Here is a 20,125-nt window from a genome sequence, read left to right as displayed (position 1 = left end):
ATGTCAAGACGAGGGGACACTGGTGGCGAGGAGTGTGGTGTACAGGTAGAGCTCTGTCCGGCCAGCGGTTGATGTTCATGTTCACGTCCAAGAGAGGGTTATGCCGCCCAGACACTCGTATCTACAGTAGTATAACGCCACAGTGTTAGAGTGTAACACTGTGTTTGAGTATGAAGGCGCTAAAATGTATCACAAAGTTGCCGTCGTCGTAACCATGGGGATACAAGTCGCCCCTCTTCCTTCTAGAACTCTTAGCCAAAGAGATTTTATTTATTTTTTATCTCATAGTGTTTGAATTCCAGCTGAAACAAAGGATTATGTACAATTTAAAAGGACCATATTTAAGTGTGAGTGTCCGCCCTGCATTTGATTGGTTGTGATTGGTTCTGCACGGTTCTAATTGGTTGTGATTAGTTCTGAATGGCTGTGTCCTCCTGTGGTTCTGATTGGTTCGTCTCCCCTGCTAGGTGATGGAGGAGTCGGAGGGCCTGCTCGCTGCCCGGTGGGCTGGCCAGCGTAAAGAGGCAATTTGAGAGTCAGCAGTTTGCCTCTTCCTCGTCCTCTTCCTCCCACTCCCACAGCACCGTCACCCAACACCAGTACCAGCAGAGATCAGTACAGGTATAGTCTTACCGACAGCGATATATTGATGCGCTTCTTATGACAAATGTACTTATTGTAAGTCGCTTTGGATAAAAGCGTCTGCTAAATGCCCTGAATGTAAATGCCTTCATCACCATCATTAACATCTTCACCATCATTCACTTCATCTTCACCACCATTAACATCATCATCAACAACATCATTCAAATCAACCTCACCATCATCATCATCAAAATTCTAATCATCATCATCTTATCATCATCAGCATTACATCATCATCATCATCATCATCATCATCATCATCACCATTACCATCATCATCACCAGCATTATCATCATCATAATTAACATCATCATCACATCCTTAACATAATTTTCACCATCATTAACATCATCATCATCATTATCATGACCTAACCCATCATCATCATTCCTCAAACTCACATAACCCACCTTATCATCCATCATCCACATCCATCGTCCACCACCGTACACCTCTCTTACCTAGTGGACATGTTAGTAAGTTGGGTGGGTGACATTTCGAGAATCTTTCGAGAACCCCCCAGCCCAGGTTGCCCAGGTTAAGAATGCATTTCAGTTTGTGTTGTCATGGTTTCCCCATATATTTTAGAAGGCCTACCGACCCTGACTAACCAATATGGCCGCCAGGTAAGATAGTCTATTGACTTGTTTCAGTTATGATGTGCAAAGTTTACAGTTTACTATTTATTCCTTTTTTACGGACACTTTTGTTCACATACAGTAACTGAGATACGTAAGGAAATCACTTTTATGAAATGGATTATTCCGCTTGGAACACAGTTACAAACAATGATTAGATATCAGATACTGCCAAGGAAACAACAAGTTGACGTTCTATCTGAACCTTATTGTGAACGTCGGATTCGTGGCGCATTGATTTGGAAGCTCCCAAAGGCAGAGGTGTGCGTAATTTAAGCAATATCACGCGAGAGGGAGTGCTTTTCAACTGTTGACAGCCTCTTTGGTGGCATTTGTGATTCTGATGAGCTAACAGCTGGAACAGAAAGTGCGTTGCTCCTCGATCGTTAACATAATTCACGGTTATTAGAAACACCTGCACAGCAGACGGATGATACATGTGCAGTTCAAAGTCACGGTGCCGTTATACTCTATCACAGCTCATGAATGCCTCTCGCCCAATCAATCAATCAATCAGAACTTACTGTGGCACAATGGATAATAATGGACATGCTCGGAACGTTATTGGCCAATCGGAATCAAGCTTTCAGCAGAGCTGTGGTATAAACTTCCTTAAAGAGGCTAAGTCTGATGCAGCAGAAACACTTTGTTGGTTAGCACAGAGCACTGCACAGAGTTTTTTGACCATTACTCAATTAACATGCCTTTGTTTATATTGTTCCCTAAAAGGAAACGTAAAGGGTCAAACTTACAACAAACTCACGAGTAATGTTATTTTGAAGTCAAGCTCATTGCTTCTATAGGATTACCAAGTTTTGTGAAAGAAAATTCCAACATCCTGAAGGATGTTGAGATGATGATCTGTTGCTTCATCTCCGACACATGGACTACATCGAATAAACCCAGCTCAAAAATTTGAAAACTCCTAACTGTACATCATAAGATAAAAATGTGTTTTACATGCTCATCCCTGATGCGACCGGCCCACCAAGCAAAAACCAATCAAACGCCTGCAGCAAACACCTCGGACTCAGAGCTCTCCGGCATCAAAAGCGGGCGAGGTGTGCGGTCGGTCGGCGCCAAAAGCAGTCAGAAGTTTGCGGTGTGTGTGTGTGTAGGGGTCGGTTGGGAGGTGGGGGGGGGGGGCGAGATACGGTCAATTCGGTGCCCGCTACAGATTTAGTTCTTGCTTCCTATGGCATCTGCCCGCTGGAGCGAGGGACAGAATGGATTCATTGAGCTGAGCTCAAGATCCCCCCGCGGAATACTAAGAGAGAGAGAGAGAGAGAGAGAGGGGGGGGGGAGAGGGAGGGAAGGAGAGAGAGAGAGTGAGTGGGAGGGAGGGAGAGAGAGAGAGAGGGAGGGAGAGGGATAGAGAGAGATAGGAGTGGTGATGGAGAGGGAGAGAAGAGGAGAGAGGAAGAGAGAGGGACATAGAAAGAGGGAGAGAGAGAGATTGTGGGGGGGTGAATGTGTTGCTGATGACCCCCCCTGCTGCACATCAGCTCCTCACCGTCTCCAGCGTGTGTGAGGAAGGTATAAAGACGAAACATCAGGTCTTCTTCCATGTGGTTCAGAGAATGTATCAGAGAGTCTCGTTTAAATGACTATCACCATGCCTTATCATCAGGCTGTACCCCGACGAACACACATTCAGTCATGGATACTCAAAACAAAATTCTCGGAGGAGTGAAATACTCACAGCAAATGCACACATGCACACAAACAAAACAACATGCCAAATTAGGCCCTGAATAGTAACATCTGAACGGACAAAATTAGCATCTAAGTGAAATATGTGTCACTATATTGCTTTTGTATGGCTACTTCTGATGCTGCTATTGAGGATCCTCTCATTTAAATGGACTGCATTTATGTAGCGCTTTTCTAACAGTGGCCACTCAAAGCGCTTTACAATAATGGCCTAACATTCACCCCGTTCATACACCGATGGCAGTGTCAACCATCCACCAGCTCGTCAGGATCAGTCAGGGTGAGGTGTCTTGCTCAGGGACACCGCGACACTCAGCTAGGAGGTCCTGGGGGTTGAACTAGCAACCTTCTGGTTACAAGTCCAGCCGCTCTACGTCCTGAGCCCCACCAACCAAAAACCAATCAAACGCCTGCAGCAAACGCCTCGGACTCAGATCTCTCCGGCATCGTGAGCGGGCGAGGTGTGCGGTCGGTCGGCGGCAAAGAGCAGATAAAAGTTTGCCTCGGGGCGTCCGTCAGGGGGGGGAGCGGTGTGTGTGGGGGTCGGGTGGGAGGCAAGATACGTTCAATTCGGCGCCTGCTACAGATCAACCAGTCAGTACTTCCGTCAGTATGATCAATAGTATGGATGACATGTCACATTGTGTCTTCTGCACACAAAGTCTGCATCGGCCTAGCAGAATGTCACCAGAACAGACACAGCCCGATATGTTCATATCAGGCTATAGCGTCTAGCCCTCTGTGAATTATCCTACAAATTTTGCGTTATTCTCCCGCTTTTTGACAAATATGGCCGCCGGTCTTCGTAAACTTCGGGGGAAGCCGCACACCCAAAAGGCTCGCCGAAACAGAAGGATTTCATCGGGCTCAGCCCCGGAATGTAAAAATACTTAAAGGCTCCCTCACAGAGCCAAGACAGGGGAAGGAGTCACTGGATGAGGAGAGCATGGTGTCACTCTCAGGCCTGGTGGGAGAGAAAGAGACTGAGGGTGGGGGGGCGGGGGGGAGGGAGAGAGAGAGAGAGAGAGAGAGAGAGAGAGAGAGAGAGAGAGAGAGAGAGAGAGAGAGAGAGAGAGAGAGAGAAGAGAGAGAGAGAGAGAGAGAGAGAGAGAGAGAGAGAGAGAGAGAGAGAGAGAGAGAAGAGAGAGAGAGAGAGAGAGAGAGGATTTATCCGTTAATAAACAGTTTTTATGTGTGTCTGACAGGCGATGTCCGCCTCCTCTGAGACGCTGGTGAGGAGCAGCGATGTCAACCAGACCTCCTCCTTTCAGAACCAACAGGAGGTACAGAGCCCGACCCGACACTCGGCTGACTGGCAGCCCATTTAGCTGGGAGCCGACTGCCAATCAACCGTCCATATATAGAGAGACATGTACCGTATATACACCTTCTGCTCCTTAATTACCCCTTAGGATGAAAAAATTATCTCTGTCCCTCTCTCTCTCTCTCTCTCTCTCTCTCTCTCTCTCTCTCTCTCCTCTCTCTCTCTCTCTCTCTCTCTCTCTCTCTCTCTCTCTCTCTCTCTCACTCTTCTATATCTGTAAATATATCCAGCTGTCGACGAATATCTATCTGTCTAATAAAAATAAACGATACATTGAATCTATTGTATACAATATACAGTATTCAATACATCGGACGGTCCTCTACGGGTAATAGTTTATTATACACAGACTGTTCCGACAGATAATGATCCATTCGCCGTTAACGATAAACAAATGACACAAACCATCATCAACTACATCACCGTCATTAGCCGCAGCCTTTGAGCGAGGCACACTTGGCGACTCTCGATGTGTACATATACCCGCGTGTCAGTGAAAGGCACAGCAGCACGGCTATTTCGAGATTACAGTAATCCCTATCATTACAGAGGCGCGGAGAGCGCGCAAGATCACAGTTTATTCCTCGGTCATCAACGTGTTTACATCGTCTTGCGGTGTGTGTCCTCACGTTGCTCTGTGCCGACCCTCCCCCTCCCCCCTCCCACTTTCCCTCCCCCCTCCCCATCACAGGTCACCCGGCAGCAGCACCATGCGGTTCAACAGGACAGCATTGCCGCCGGCTACGGCAACCATTACAATGAGACAGGTGGGTCCACCCCCACCCAACACTCCACCCCCGACCCTCAGATCTCCGCCCTAACCCTCGCCCTGTTCATTTCTGTGTTGTTGTCGTTTTTTTTCTTTTATCCCTAACCATCTGCCCTAGCAACCGGCTCTCATCTGTTGCCGAGCGTGAGGGGATGAGCTGTTCAAAAGAAATAAAAGCATGACCGTTAAACAACGCAGAATGTAATGATTCACAAAGAAATCCGGGGCACCACAGTGACTCTAATGAAGGCGGTGCAGGTGGGATCAGGGTTGGGTGAAAAATGTAATTGGGAGAGGGGAAATAGGGCAATCAGCGCTGCGTGGGTTTAGAGAACAAACATGATGAGAGTGATTCATACGCCTGATCTGTTCACCCCTCCCAACCTCCCTGCTCCCACCTGGCCCCCCCTAATCCTCCCGTTGTCTCATCGCTTTGCAGTGACGGTGGTGGGCGGAGAAGACCTGCCCGCCTTCTCCACCCACGCCCTGAAGACGCAGTACGAGAAGACGATAGAGGAGGCCACGCCGAGCAAGCAGGTCAAGGTGAGGGTCGAGCGCAAGCGGAGGAAAACACCCTCTTTTTAAGATTTTTTTCTTTTTTAAAACACCCTTTTTAAAGATGTCCCCATTTAAAAAAAATACTTTTTAAAAGACACCCTTTTTAAAAACCGTGTTGCTTAACAGTGGTTTAATAATTAATTAAGTTCATTCTTCCGGACGGATCCTGTGTTGAAAGACTCACCTTGAGAAGATTCCACCCACAATCAATTCCCAGTCAATGGTTTGTCATTAGAGGAGTACTTGTTCAAAGCTGCGACCTGCAGCGCTCTAACTAATCGTGTACGTTGTAATTTAGTCAGGGAGCTTTAACCGTTTTATGAGGTTTTTTTTTATTGAACTATGTAGCTGTACTATGAGGTTATTGTATGATGTTTCCATTGTTCATACTTCCGTCACCATCTATAATCTATTCTGGAAATGTTGTATGTGTTTGTAGAGAAATTTAAGGAAGCCAAAGTAACCATGATAAAGATAGATCTATATTTAGCTACATAATTAGAAATAGATGACATACATTAAACAGGGGTTACCTTAGATGCTGCAACATATTTAGTCGTCTTCAATACCAACATCTGCATCTTGGTATTCCATAATCATCTACATGTCTGTCTGCGACCTATCCACTTTAACTGCCTCTCTCTCCTTACCCTGACACTGTTCGTGAACCCTGTAGATTGATGTGGATTTGAATGATTTCCAATGGGAGCCGGTCAACCGCCATGCATCCAAAAGCGCTGCCGCGACAAGCTACCAAAGCTCCTCCAACTTTGCGTCCTCCAACATTGCGTCCTCCAACTTTGCCTCCTCCTCATCCGCCCTGGCCTACGAGGCTGTGGATCCCTTCCCCCCGCCGCCCACAGAGCAAGAGCTGCCGGACTACTGCCAGGCCTGCAGCCATCACAGCCAGAGCCAGGTCACCGACCAGCGGTCCTCCGAACACAAGGAGCACTACTTCAAGCACAAGAGTATGGCGGAGCTCAAACGCCTCTACAAGCACATCCACCCGGACGTCCGCAAGACCCTGGAGGCCGACTTCCTGAGCCAGCTCACGGAGGAGGAGAGGGTTCGCTTCGAGAGCGAGGGCGGGGAGCGGGTCGAAGGGGAGGTGCAGCAGACCTGCTATCTGTTTGAGAATGACGGGGGCAGCCCCAACAGGGGTTCGAGTCCCGAGGGGGACTACCTCGAATGGGAGGAGATCCTTAAAGGCGAGGTGCAGTCCATGCGCAGGATGTTTGAGAACAAACCGCTGGACGCCATCAAGGACGACACTCTGGACGAGCGGGAAGATAACAATATCTCCCAGCAGGAGATAATCGCCGGCAAGGATGTGAGGTACACCGCGTGGATGTTTGAGAACCAGCCCATGGACGCGCTCGGGACGGAGACCGGCGAGACGACAAGTCAAGTTAAAGAACTTGCTAGAGGCGACGTCCGTACCGCCACCTGGCTCTTTGAGACTCAGCCCATGGATTACATGAATAAGATCTATCAGGAACAGGACGAGCAGGTGATAGAAGTGGTCATCGACAAGGACATCAGTGGCGGGGACGTCAAAACGGCCCGCTACCTCTTCGAGACGCAGCACTTGGACTCGCTGGGCAAGACGGAGACCATCGACGAGAGCAACTTCCTCAACCTCAAGTCGGAGCTGGAGGAGATAAAGGGGGAGGTGAAGACCACCACCTGCATGTTCGAGACCCAGCCCATGTGTGTCATCCGGGGGGATTCTGGGGAAATGCTGGAGATCACCAAGATCCGCCGGGAGGAGACAGAGAAGGGGGACGTCAAGACCTCTCGCTGGATGTTTGAAACCCAAGCACTGGATATGATTCACCAGGACCCCTCCAAGGTGAAGCTCATCTGCGGGGTTTCCATGGAGGATGACGTCCAAGGAGGGGTGAACAAAGGGAAATGGCTCTTCGAGACCAAGACCCTCGACTCAATCAAGGAAGAGGATTGGGAGTGCTCCAAACGAGAGAGGGAGGAGATCATCGGCGCCGACGTGAGGCAGCACTGTCGGGTGTTTGAGACCCAGCGGATGGACACGCTGAAGGACAACGCCAACGCCAGGCCGGCGTGCGCCGAGGAGATTGTCGGCGGGGACGTGCGGTCGGCCAAGCATCTGTTTGAGACGGTGCCCATGGAGAACCTGAAGGATCTGCTGGAGGTCGGAAAGCTCCAGAAGAGGGTCACGTCGGAGGAGGAGAAAGGCGACGTGAGACATCAGAAGTGGATGTTCGAGAGCCAACCGCTGGAGAACATACGAGAGGAAAAACGGGAGATCACGCGCACCGTCAACATGGAGGCTCTCGACAAGGGCGATGTCACCAATTACAAAGAGAGGTTTGAGACCATGGATCTGAGTAGGTGTGAAGGGACACAGAGGATACAGGTGGAGGGTGTAACGAGCGGATCTGTCCGGTCAAACAAGGTTCTCTTCGAGTCCACCCCTATGTACGCGATGCAGGACAGCGCAGGTCACTACCACGAGGTCAAAACCGTGAGGCGCGAGGAGGTGGTGAAGGGAGACGTGCGCAGCTGCAGGTGGATGTTTGAAACGCGGCCTATCGACGAGTTTGACGAGAGCATCGACAAGTTTCAGATCATCAAAGGCATCTCCAAACAGGAAATTCAGTCTGGAGATGTGAAGACAGCCAAGTGGCTCTTTGAAACTCAAGCTCTGGATGCCATCAAGTACGAACACGAGGAGCGTCAGGCCAAGGAGGACATCGAGATCGAGAAGGGAGATGTGAAGACTTGCCGGTGGCTGTTTGAGACCCAGCCGATGGACGGCCTCTATGAGAAGGAGGAGAGAAGCGAGACGGATGTCCAGCAAGTCCAGAAGGGCGATGTTAAAACGTGCACTTGGCTCTTTGAGACCCAGACCCTCGACAACATCCGCGACCACGCCGAGACAGAGTCCGAGACCATTTTGAAAACTTGCACCATAAACCAAGAGGACATCCAGGGGAAGGACGTGGGCCGCGCCCGTTTTCTCTTTGAAACCGAGAACCTGGATTGCCTGACCGGGGAGGACTCCAGCTCCTTCAGGAGGGTCACGGAGATCGATATAGACTCGGGCGATGTCTCTCGGATGAAGTACATCTTTGAGAACAGCTCCTCGGACATCATGACCTCCACCTCAGGAGAAGTCATGCAGCGGCTTAAGACCAAAACGGCCGAGGACATCCAGAGAGGCAATGTCATCAACAACACCCGGATGTTTGAGAATCAGGCGATAGATACAATCAAAGAGGATGAAACAACAACAAGGGAATTGCGCACAGTGACGGACGTGCAAGGTGGAAACGTGGACAAAGGGCGCTTTATTTTTGAGACGTATTCGTTAGATCAGATTCAAGATGAGAACACAGAGACTGATATTTCAAAGCTTATCGGTATGTCTAGCGAAGAGGTTCAGAAGGGAGATGTGAAGAACTACACCATGATGTTCGAAACGCAGCCGCTCTACGCCATACGCGACAAAGACGGACACTACCACGAAGTGACCACGGTGACAAAGGAAGAGGTGATGAGAGGGGACGTGAAGGGCGCTCGATGGCAGTTTGAGACCAAGCCGCTGGACTCGATCCGGGACTCGGAGGAGGTCTACGTGATCAAGGCCGTGACGGAGGAAGGCGTCAACAAAGGTGACGTCAGCTCTGCCCGGTGGAGGTTTGAGACCCAGCCGTTGGACGAGATCGCGGAGGACATGAAAGTGAGGTCCAAGACCGTCGAGGACGTGCAAGGCGGGGACGTGAAGTCAAACACACAACGCTTCGAGACCGACGAGATGTCCCAAAAGTACGTCAGGACGGTGAGCGTGAGCGAGATCCAGAAGGGGGATGTCCGATCCGCCACGTGGATGTTTGAGACCCGCACGATGGACAAGATCCACAGCGAGAACACGGAGCTCAGCAGCATGGAGACGGTGACGAAGAAGGACGTGGTAAAAGGGGACGTCACGCAGTCCGTGTGGCTCTTTGAAAAGCAGCCCCTCGACAAGATCAGAGAGAAGGGAGACGACGATGAAGCAGACCGCGTCATTACCAAAGAGGCGATCCCGCAGGCCGACGTCAAATCAACAACCTGGCTCTTTGAATCCACACCCGTCCATGAGTTCAACGAGAGCAGCACAGAGAGGTCAGCGGTCACCGGTAAGAGCATCAAGGAGACTCTGGAAGAGCTCTACTGCCAGAAAATGGTAGACTCGCAGGGGATTCTCATCGAGGCGGATGAGATCGGAGACGTCCGCATGGCGAAATACAAGCTGATGAACCAGAACTCGCCTGAAATCCAACGAGAAGAGATCATCAGGGGCGATCTGAACAACATCATGATGAACCTGTTGAACCGCAGCGACGGCGCGGGGAGGGGGATCACCGTCGACGTGGAGGAGAGGGGCAACATCGACACCACCGTGCGCCAGCTCTTCAGCCAGGAGAAGGGGGCCAGCGTCGAGAAGGAAGCCATCGTCCGCGGCGACATACAGGAGGCCATCAACAACCTGCTCAAGCAGGAGGGCTCCTCAAAGCGCGGCCTGCTCATCCAGGAAGACGAGAAGGGGGACGTGAGGATGACCATCTACTCCCTCCTGAACAAGGCCGAGAGCGACAGCGTCGAGCGGGAGGACGTCGTCCAGGGCAACGTCAGCAAAACGCTCCACCGGCTCATGTCCAACCCGGATGCGGAGAAGAAGAAGAAGATTAAGGTGGGCGAGACGGAGAGGGGCAACGTCAGCTTCTACTCCACCTGCATCGAGTCCGGAGCGCTGGACTACCTCCGTAATCTCCGCGGCGAGCCGGAAGACGAGCCAGAGAGGAAGACAGAGAAGGAGAGGATCGTGGGCGGGGACGTGGAGGAGACCAAGCTCATCCTGAGGAGGAATCAGCAGCAGGTGGGCCGCACGGTTGCCGAGGGCGACATCGTTGCCGGGGACGTGCACAGCAACGTCCAGGTGTTCATGACGGAGCCCAGCGTCAACTACCGGAACCTGGAGAAGCAGGACATCGTGAAGGGCGACCTGTGGGCCGCCATGGATTCGTTGACTCAGGCGGCCAATCAGAGGGTGGTGATGGAGAGGGAGGAAGTGGTCAAGGGGGATCTGAGCACCACGCTGAAGTCGCTGCACGAGGCTCGGTATCAGGCCAAGGACGTGGAGAAGCCTGACATCATCCGGGGCGATATCAGAGGAGCGCTGCAGTCCCTGGAGAAGTCTGCGACGGCGAGGACTGAGGCGACGGTGGAGGATTTAGTGCCGGGCGACATCAAAGGGACGCTGAGGAGTCTGGAGGAGGCAAAGCAGGCGGTGAAGGAAGTGGAGAAGGAGGAAATCGTCAAGGGGGACATTTACACGGCCATGCAGAATCTACACGAGGTGTCGAGTGAGAGGAAGCTCTATCAGCATCAAGCCAGCGAACAGGGGGACATCAAAGGCACCATACAGCTCCTACTGGAGCCCACGGACTCTCCCAGGATGCAGCGGCGACGCAGCATCGAGGGGGACGTCAAAACGTCCATCAAGACGCTGTACGAGGGCCAGGAGATGACGCAGACGGAGAAGGAGGAGGTGATAAAGGGTGACGTGCAAGGCGCCATAAAGAATCTGATGCAGAAGAAACAATACGCCAACCCGAAGCGCATGTATTCCTCCAAGAGAGTCAAAGTCACGGCAAGGGCCCCGGAACACAGGGTGCTGGAGCATACGTGCGTGCACGGGCACAAGAGCATGAGCGTGACAGCGCAAGGGACACCCGCTGTGACTAACCTACCCCAGGCCGCCGAGACACAGAGGCACACACAGAAGCACGCCGAGACCCAATCTGTGAACACCAAGGCTGTGATTCAGGAGGAGAGCTCACACGCTGTCACTATCGCGGCCGCCACATCGGAGTCTTCTAAGCGGATAAGCTCAAAGGAGGAGAGTGTGACACAGAAAGGGCCGCCCCAAACCCAGACCCAGCCCCAGCCCCAGGCACAGATAGTGCCTGCTAAGCCAGTTAGCGTGAAGAGCAAACCGACACCTCATTCACAGCAGACAGAGATGAAATCTGTGGTCGACATGAACGTGAAACAAGGCGCTGTGCAAAGCGTGTCCACCAAGCAAACCAATGTCTCCACCAAGAAAACCCAGGAGACGAGGACGGTTAAACAGGTGCACACCACCGTGATTGAACAACAGGCTACATCGTCTATGTCATCATCGTCGTCGTCCTCGGCGACGCAGGGCCGCGCTGTGTCTGAGCATGTGTCTACCTCCCAGCGACAAAGCGCCGTAATGGAAAACAAGGGGCTCGCTCAGAAGCAAGACATCAAAAGCGCCAAGGGGGAATACCGTAACCTTGAGAACAAAGCGAAGGGCCTGATCAAAAAGAAGAAGCCAGAAATTAATTTTCCCCCTCCGCCTTCTTCCCCCCCTCCGCCATCCGAGTCAGAGCTGTCCCTCCCTTCCCCACCGTCTCCGGTGACAGAAGGCCCGGGCTCTACCGGCTCCCGCCCTCCCATCATGAGGCAGGACAGCGACCTCCCACCCCCGCCGCCGCCCCCTCCCCCTCCAGCGGAGCCCGAGGCCGAGTTCTTCCCACCGCCGCCGCCTCCGCCTCCGCCGACCTCGGCAGATTTCCTCCCTCCTCTGCCCTCCCAGCTGGAGCACGATGCCCTGCCTCAGCCCCCGCCCCCAACCAAACCGGGGAAACCGGCGGCCCGGCCCCTGTTCAAAATCCCCAAGCCGATGGAGCCCGTCAAGCCGCCCGCACAGCCCAAACCCAAGTGGCAGAAGAAGCAGCCGATCCCTGCTCCTCCTCCACCTCCTCCACCTCCTCCACCTCCACCACCCCAACCCGCTCCGGAGCAACCAGCGTTCGCGACGGAGCAGCCAGCGACCGTGATGTCACGCGCGGAGGAAACTAGGGTGCAGCAGGTCCAGACCGAAACAACCCATCACACGGAAACCAGGAAACAAACTCACACCCAATCCACCGAGTCCACCGCAGCACCGAAGGCGCCGTCCGGGATCCCCGTGGCAAAATCCTTTGAAAAGGAACCCCTGCAGCCGCCCAAAAAGCGCTTTGTCCCGCCGCTGAAACTGCATCAGACGCCCGAGACCGCGGAGGCCCCGAAGCCCCGCCCTTACGCCCGTAAATTCAAAACGCCGCTCATGCTCGCAGAGGAGAGGTTCCGTCTCCAGAGAGAGAAAGAGGAGATGGAGAATCTCAAACCAACGCCGCCGAACTCCCCGCCGGCCCACTCCGAGGCGCCCCCCACCGGGGAACGGTTCCTCGCAGGAAACGCGGGCGAGGCCGAAGCACTGACTACCCAATCCATGCAGTCCACCGAGGCCATGGTGGAGGAGAGAAGGGCCGTCGCCTTGGAAGAGACATCGGCGCATGACGCTCCTGTGGCGAAGAAGCTGCCGTCGCACATCCCTTCCAGCAAGCCTTTGATCGCCCCGCTGAAAAAGAAATCACAGCAGGCGTCCTCAAACATCACCTTGGATAATAAGCAGGGCTCCAGGGGCCACTCCTCTGTGGTGTCGGGGCAGAGGGCTCAGAGCTCGTCTGATGTCTTCAGAGAGAGTCAGACAACACAAGTCTCTGTGTCCACCGCCAAATCCCCCCCCTCACCCAAGCCCGTCGATATTACAACCCAGTCAGGTGCCGGCTTTGTCAGTGGCGCTGTCACGGAGCAGAAACAGTTCATGAAGAAGTCCACCATGGTCAAGTGTGTGTCGGCCACAAAGAGTTCTGTGCAGGAGAGCGTCAATGTCCAAAGTCAGTCTGAGGTCACCCTGAGAGCAGAGGAGGAGACGAAGGCTGTTAATGTGGCCGATACACAGGAGGGGAGGAAAGGCACGGCTCAGCCCACTAAAATCCCGAAGGTGGCTCCAAGTTTCAAAGTGAAAACCTTCAAGATGCCCCCCGAGATGAAAGATGTGAAATGTGATAGCTTGGCGATGAAACAGGCTGTCATAGGTGGCACTCAGTCACATCTGGACATGGCCGATATCTCACAGCGTAATGAAACCACAGTGATGCAGGAGAACAGCCTTGCGACCTCGGCAGCGCTGAGAAATGAAGTTGAAGTCAAAATGGATCTGAAAGCGCAAGTGGCGAAACGGCAAATGAGCCCACTCCCTCGTCCCAAACCGTCCCATAAATCAGCGGAGCATTCTGTGAAGAAGCAAACGGCCAAGAGGGAGAACGAGGAGAAACAGGCGGGGGCCGTCCACGTCGTTTCCATGACGGAGACTGAGGCTGCGTTGGGCCCACAAGCGCCGGGCTACGGAGCCGTCTCCAGCAGCCACCACAGCTCCAAGACGGAGCACAGGCAGGAGGTGGTGGTGACGCAGAGCGTGACGCAGCAGAGCATCCAGAGGCAGGAGGCTGTGAGTGTGCACACGCAGAAGACCAAGAGCTCACAACAGCAACAACAACAACAACAACAACAACAACAACAACAACATACATCCGCCACGACAACAAGCAAAGTCCAGGGGGTAAACGTTCAATCAATGACAGCTAAAAGCGAGGCCGGAGAGACAGAGATGAAGGTGTCTGCAGAAAGCATGGAGATGGATAGATGTAGATTAGTGCAGCTGCTGGCTCACATTAAAGCACTTCAGGGCGGGGCTGGGAAGATCGACTCGGACGCCGTCAGGGGGATCGTGAGCGAGGTGCCCGATTGGATGATGGGCGTGGACGAGAAGAGGAACCTGAGCGAGATCGCGCTGCATCAGAGCAAGAAGAAGCTGAAGGAGATGACGGCCTACATGAGGAACATGGCCGAGGCCAAGCTCACCTTCCTGGAGGCGGAGAGCAGAGCGGCCGCGGAGCATCAGGGGAGGGGGACGCCGTCAGCACAGACCCCACCGCCTCCACCTCCCCCGACATCGAAGAAGCCCGACACGAAAGCCCCTATCGGCGGACCCTCCGCCAAGACCTCGTCTGTGGTGGAGTCCCGGAGGGAGGCGGTGGAGGAGAGGAGGATCACAAGCCAGCATCACGGCGTCAGGAAGACCCAGGAGCCGACGAGGGAAGGCGTCGACCACAGGGGGTCCTCGATGATGACCGTCCGCACCCCCTCCCCCACCTTCATCACCATCGAGTCGGTGCGGCGGACCGACAGCCCCCGCCACGGGGTGACCCCCTCGCCGCCCCCCTACCGGGCGGTGGGAACCCCACCCCCGCCACCGCCGCCGCCGCGCAGGCCTTATGCGGCCCAGTCGCCGCTCCTCAACCGGGCCACGCCCTCCCCCACGCTCAGCCGCTCGGAGAAAGTGGTGCAGCTGAAGACCCCCAGGGGCGGGACCACCCCTACGCCACCTCCACCTCCTCCCCAACCAATCGTAGAGGAGGTGATGGCCGAGCGGGAGGGGTCCCCGGGGTTTAGCTTCGTGGCGAGCTACACGGTGAGCGAGGAGGAGGGGCCCGGGGTGGAGGTGGATCTGGAGGGGTGCGCCGAGGAGGGCGACTCCATGATGACCGTCCGCGACAAGAAGTCCTTCTTCGAGGAGGCGCATAGGGCGGAGGTGACCAAGGTGTACACCCGGAAGGACCCCATCGAGATCCCGGAGCGGCTGTGCGCCGACGCCGAAGAGCCCCACCTGACCATGGTGTCCCCTGAGGGCCTGCCTCCGCGGGTGGACCTGTCCAAGCTCGTCAACCGCTTCGAGACGCCGCAGCAGCCCCCGGCGTTCCCCAGGAAGGAGCCCATCGTGATCACCGAGCGGCTGGGCAGCGACACGGAGGAGGATGCTGAGGCCGAGCCCAAGACGCCCCGGTCCGAGGACGTGCCGGCGTTCAACGTGCGCGCGCTCAAGGACGTGTTCGAGACGGGCGAGCACGGCTCCCAGGCCGCCCGGGACCTCCGGGAACACATCGAGAGGAGGGAGTCGGAATCGGAACCCCGCGGGCATTCCGAGACGTCGACGACAACGACGGTCGCCGAGCTCTTCTCCGGCATGGACGACTTCGGAGGGTCCAGGTGCAGCGAGACGCACGCCACCGTCCAATGCTCCGCCTCCTCCTCCGTGGCGGTGGTGGCCAGCGGGCGGGGCAGCCCCCCGTCGTACGCCGACGTGGTGCGCGGCGCCACGGAGATCCTCTCGGAGGCGGCGGAGGAGATGCTGCGCAACTATCAGCAGTCGTGGGCCGAGAGCCAGGAGGCGCTGCAGAGCGCCGGCGTCATGGTGACGGAACAGAGGAGCTCTCAGAGTGTGACCCGACACCACCATCAGCAGCAGACCGTGGCCACGGGTAAACTGGGGCGGCACGGCATGAGGACGCCGTAGCCTAACACCCCCCGTGTGTGAAGTTGTGTGTTACGGTGTGTGTTTAACCGGTCTTGCTTGTTCTTCTGCTCAAATGAAGGAAAAGTTGCACCTTGGAAGAAAGGTGACGGAGCATGTGACTACAAGTGTGTTTAATGCTTGTTGTTTTGGATACTCACCGTTTGAAGCGTTTCAGTCGTTGGTTTGGTCTGAACTTACGTAACTTGTTTTGCCTGACTGTGCACTTGTTTTGACGTTGATGTGTATAACCAGAGAAATGCGCTTTAATTAGTATTGTATTTCTGTGAAGAAGAGACATAGAAGAAGAGATTAGCCCATATTTGCTTATTATTTTAAAGGTAAGATTATGGATCTTATTATGGAAGTACTTATAGTGTACTTTATGTACTTTACTTTAAAATTACATTATGGTATCACAGGAAAAGAAAAGGCTGTATTATTAAGAATGATGTGTGAAAAATGTAAATATATATCTCTAGTCAAATTGAGTCCTTAAATTATGCTGCTAGCATACTAACTTAAATATAAATAAGGATAAAAAAATAAAAACTCTGAATTTATTATTAGAACGTGCATCGACAGAATGGTCTACTGGACATTAAGTGAAAATAATAAATCATAAACAGTATTTATTAACCACTGCGAAATGCCTGCCTTGTTAGCACATTCTCACACAGCGCACCCCTCCGTGTTTCCAACTGCACCTCGCAATGTGAAAAATGACGGCTTGCCTCCCTTACTTTGTGTGCAGAAAATCAGGGTTCCCGACTCGGAGCTGTGCGTGGCATGCCGGAAGAGGGTGTACCCCATGGAGGCGCTGATCGCCGACAAACAAACGTTCCATAAGAGCTGCTTCTGCTGCCAACACTGCCAAGGGAAACTAAGGTCAGGGCCGCAACGCCTCTCTCTCTCTCTCTCTCTCTCTCTCTCTCTCTCTCTCTCTCTCTCTCTCTCGCTCCTCTCTCTCTCTTCTCTCGCTCGCATCCCTCTCGCTCCTCTATCTCTCTTGCTTCTCTCTATCACATCTCTCTCTCTCTCTCTCATCTCTCTCTCCACTTTCTCTCACTTCTCTATGTAATTTATATCTCTCTTGCTTCTCTCCCTCTCTCTCTCTCTCTCTCTCTCACGCTTCTCTATCTCTCTCGCTTCTCTCTCACGCGCGCTTCGGTCTCTTTCTCTCACTCTCTCTCTTATCTCGCTTTCTTCTCTCTCTTGCCTCTGTCTCTCTCTCTCTCTAATTTTTTTCTCTTTCTTCTCTTTCTCACTTGCTTCTTTCTCTCTCAATCTTTCTCACTTCTCTCTCTCTTTCGCTCCTCTCTCTTGCCTCTATTTCTCTCTCTTCCTATTTCTCTCTCTCTCACTCTGCAAATAATTCTTTGCAAAGTAACTGCAAATAAGTCTCTGCAATTCATGCTGAAAGTCAAACATAAACTCAGCAAAGAATTCTTTGCAGAGTTTACTTTTGACTTTTGCATGAATATATGTATTTATTGATGTCCTTGGTCACCCAGCAGAGGCTTTTAAGTAAAAAGACCTGCCGTGAATTTGAATGTTTATCCATTTATTTGTTGTACGTGTCATTGATGAGTAGCTGCTATTAGTGGGGGCTTAGGGCATCATACCCGAGCATGCTTATGTTATGGGTCGACTGCGGACATCAGGGGGTTTTGAACCCAGGACCCGTTTTACCTGTCCAGCCCCCTTCACCCTTGCCACTATCCTGCCATGCTTTTTACGATTATGCGAAGCCGTGTACAGTACAAGTGAGGCTGGAAGCAATCAACGCAGAGAATCAAAACTAGAGTATCTATAAAAACATGAACCTAAGTGCTGCATGACCTAGTTAACAGAACAAGCAGTTAGAGTGCCGAAGAATGGCCATAGGAATCAGTTACATCATCATCATCAACATCATTACTGTTTAATTTCTCAGTGTCCTTGGTCGTAAAGTGTTTATTCCCTTTGTGTTTATCTCGCAGCCTCGGTAACTATGCCTCTCTCCATGGAAGGATGTACTGTAAGCCACACTTTAAACAGCTGTTCAAAGCCAAAGGGAACTACGACGAAGGATTCGGCCAGAAGCCACACAAGGAACTGTGGAACTCTAAAACACAATTGCCCAACGCAAACCCCGCCCAGACCACAACGATAAAATCCCCCACGCCCAAGAAGAGAAGTCCGGACCCCAAACGCACCACCGCAACGACCAGCACCACCGCCACACCCACCAAGACGGATCCGCCCACCGTCGCAAACGAACCGTCGGAAGAAAACAAAACGGCCGCCAGTAAGATCACGGTGGTCTGGCCCCCGCAGACGGACTCCCCGAAGAAGTCCTTCAGCGTGGAGGAGGATGTGAAGCTGGTGAAGCCTGCCTGGCCCCCGCAGGAGGGGGACGCCGAAGGGAAGAACTCAGAAGATCAACGCCGCAGCCAGAACATCGGCCCTGCGCAGAACGACAACAACGCTGCGGTTAAAACGGAAAACGGACACCAGCACGAGAAACATCCAGTACCGCCGTCACCGGTGAAGGAAGCAAACACGCCGGGGAATACAGAACCGCCGATCGAAGAGAAAACCCAGGAAGGGAAGGAGGAGGGGGGGAAGGTGGAGGATAAGCAAGTGACAGGAAAGGAAGAGCAGGGAGGTGGGAAAGATGTGGAGGTGAAGAAGAAGGAGGAGGAGGAGAAAGTGGAGAAGAAAGTGACGGCACACAGCGAGCAGAACGGAGCGGGACCCCCCCGTGAGATGGAGAACGGGCAGGCGGCGAAAGCGACCGCCGACGAGGCCGTGAAGGTCACGGCGATAGACGGAGAGACGGCGGTAGCGCCGGCGGAAGGGAAGGCGACCAACGAGAACGGCAACAATAACAACAACAATAACAATAATAGCATCCCGCCAGAGCAGCACCAGGACGCGACGTCCGGCGGGCGAGGGCGGAGAGAGTCAGCGGGTGATCGCCTCCTTCCTTTCACCGATTCAGGGGGAGAAGACGGAGGGGTATTCCATAGTGAACAGCCTGACGACCAGCTCCCCTGGATGCCAAACCACGTGCTGCGGATGGCGCAGAGAGACGACGCCTTTGTGACGGAAAGTGCCAAATGTTCGGACGCCGACCTCGGTGTCTCCGAACTCCGGGGCGTCGTTGAGTTCGACGAGGTCGCAACCGCGGACGAGGAACGTCCGACTGACAGCCTGGGCGAGAGCTTCACGGGGTCAAAGGTCACGGCGTCCGGCTTCCTAGAGGACATCTTCGCCGGGTTGAACACCAGCGACCTGCTCTGCGACTTTGATTGCGAAGCCTTCGCCGGCGGGACGACCACCACGGCGACCGCGACTGTGACCTCGCCGACTTCCAGAGCAGCACTAGAAGACCTGTTGGACTTCGGCGCGTGGGGGGTGGAAGACAGCGTTGGTGGCGACCTCGACTCATCTCGGGGCGCCCTCGGCGAGAACGGCTCTCTGACGGTGGAGGAGCAGATCAAAAAGAACCGTTACTACGACGACAGCGACGACTAACTTCAAAGGCAGTTTAACTTTGAAGGCTTCTGAACACTTTCACCCTTTCAATTTATATAATCCATCTAGAAGATTCTGAGATTAAACCAGGAAAATGAATCAAATGAGTCAGTATTTTGCTACACTTTTGTCCATGGAGAGATGAACTAAGATCACATATTACAATGTTTTCTTTTTCGAATGCATTTTTTCCTTTTCTTCTTTTTTTGTACTTTCAAGTTTTAAAAACATATATATATTTGATCTTGGATTTCTTATCTATTTTCTGTTTGTTTGGATGCTGTTTGTTCGAAGGCACCTGGTGTGCAGGGAGTACACCGACGGGAAATCTCATGTGTTTGTGTGTGTCTCGATTCTAAAGAATAATTAAAAAAACGACGATTTTTTTTCACGGATGCTCCCGTTTTCGGAAACCAACCTCTGTCGGCTCCCTTAAAACCTCCCAATAAAGTTTTTTCTCCCTCAGTTGTTAAACCAAAATCTCCTAGCGGCTCTGTGTGATGAGACATTTTCATGGCTGCTTCCAGCAGGTAGGCGGAGGTGATAATAGCCTGCGCTGCGTTGGAGGCCCAGCCGGTCTGTGTGTGTGATGTATGGCTCACCTTGACAACCTATTCCCAGCCAGTTTTCTGGCGGCTAAAGTGTTATTGATTTCCCCATGGTCCGT

General features: G+C 53.0%; 1 protein-coding gene across 1 annotated transcript; it reads left to right on the top strand.

The window, feature by feature from the left end:
• The first annotated feature begins 23 nt into the window (after positions 1 to 23).
• xirp2a (xin actin binding repeat containing 2a) lies at positions 24 to 16,824 on the top strand. The gene is given in 7 exon segments (XM_060050797.1): positions 24 to 485; positions 487 to 621; positions 4,203 to 4,280; positions 5,013 to 5,088; positions 5,530 to 5,633; positions 6,325 to 15,974; positions 16,691 to 16,824. Coding segments are annotated over 6 exon segments (10,023 nt in total). The 5' UTR covers positions 24 to 470; the 3' UTR covers positions 15,940 to 15,974; positions 16,691 to 16,824.
• The last annotated feature ends 3,301 nt before the right edge of the window (positions 16,825 to 20,125 follow it).

This window comes from Gadus macrocephalus, chromosome 4, assembly GCF_031168955.1.
Source record: "Gadus macrocephalus chromosome 4, ASM3116895v1".
In the NCBI taxonomy this organism is placed as follows: Eukaryota; Metazoa; Chordata; class Actinopteri; order Gadiformes; family Gadidae; genus Gadus; species Gadus macrocephalus.
This window is presented reverse-complemented; position numbering and strand designations above follow the sequence as displayed.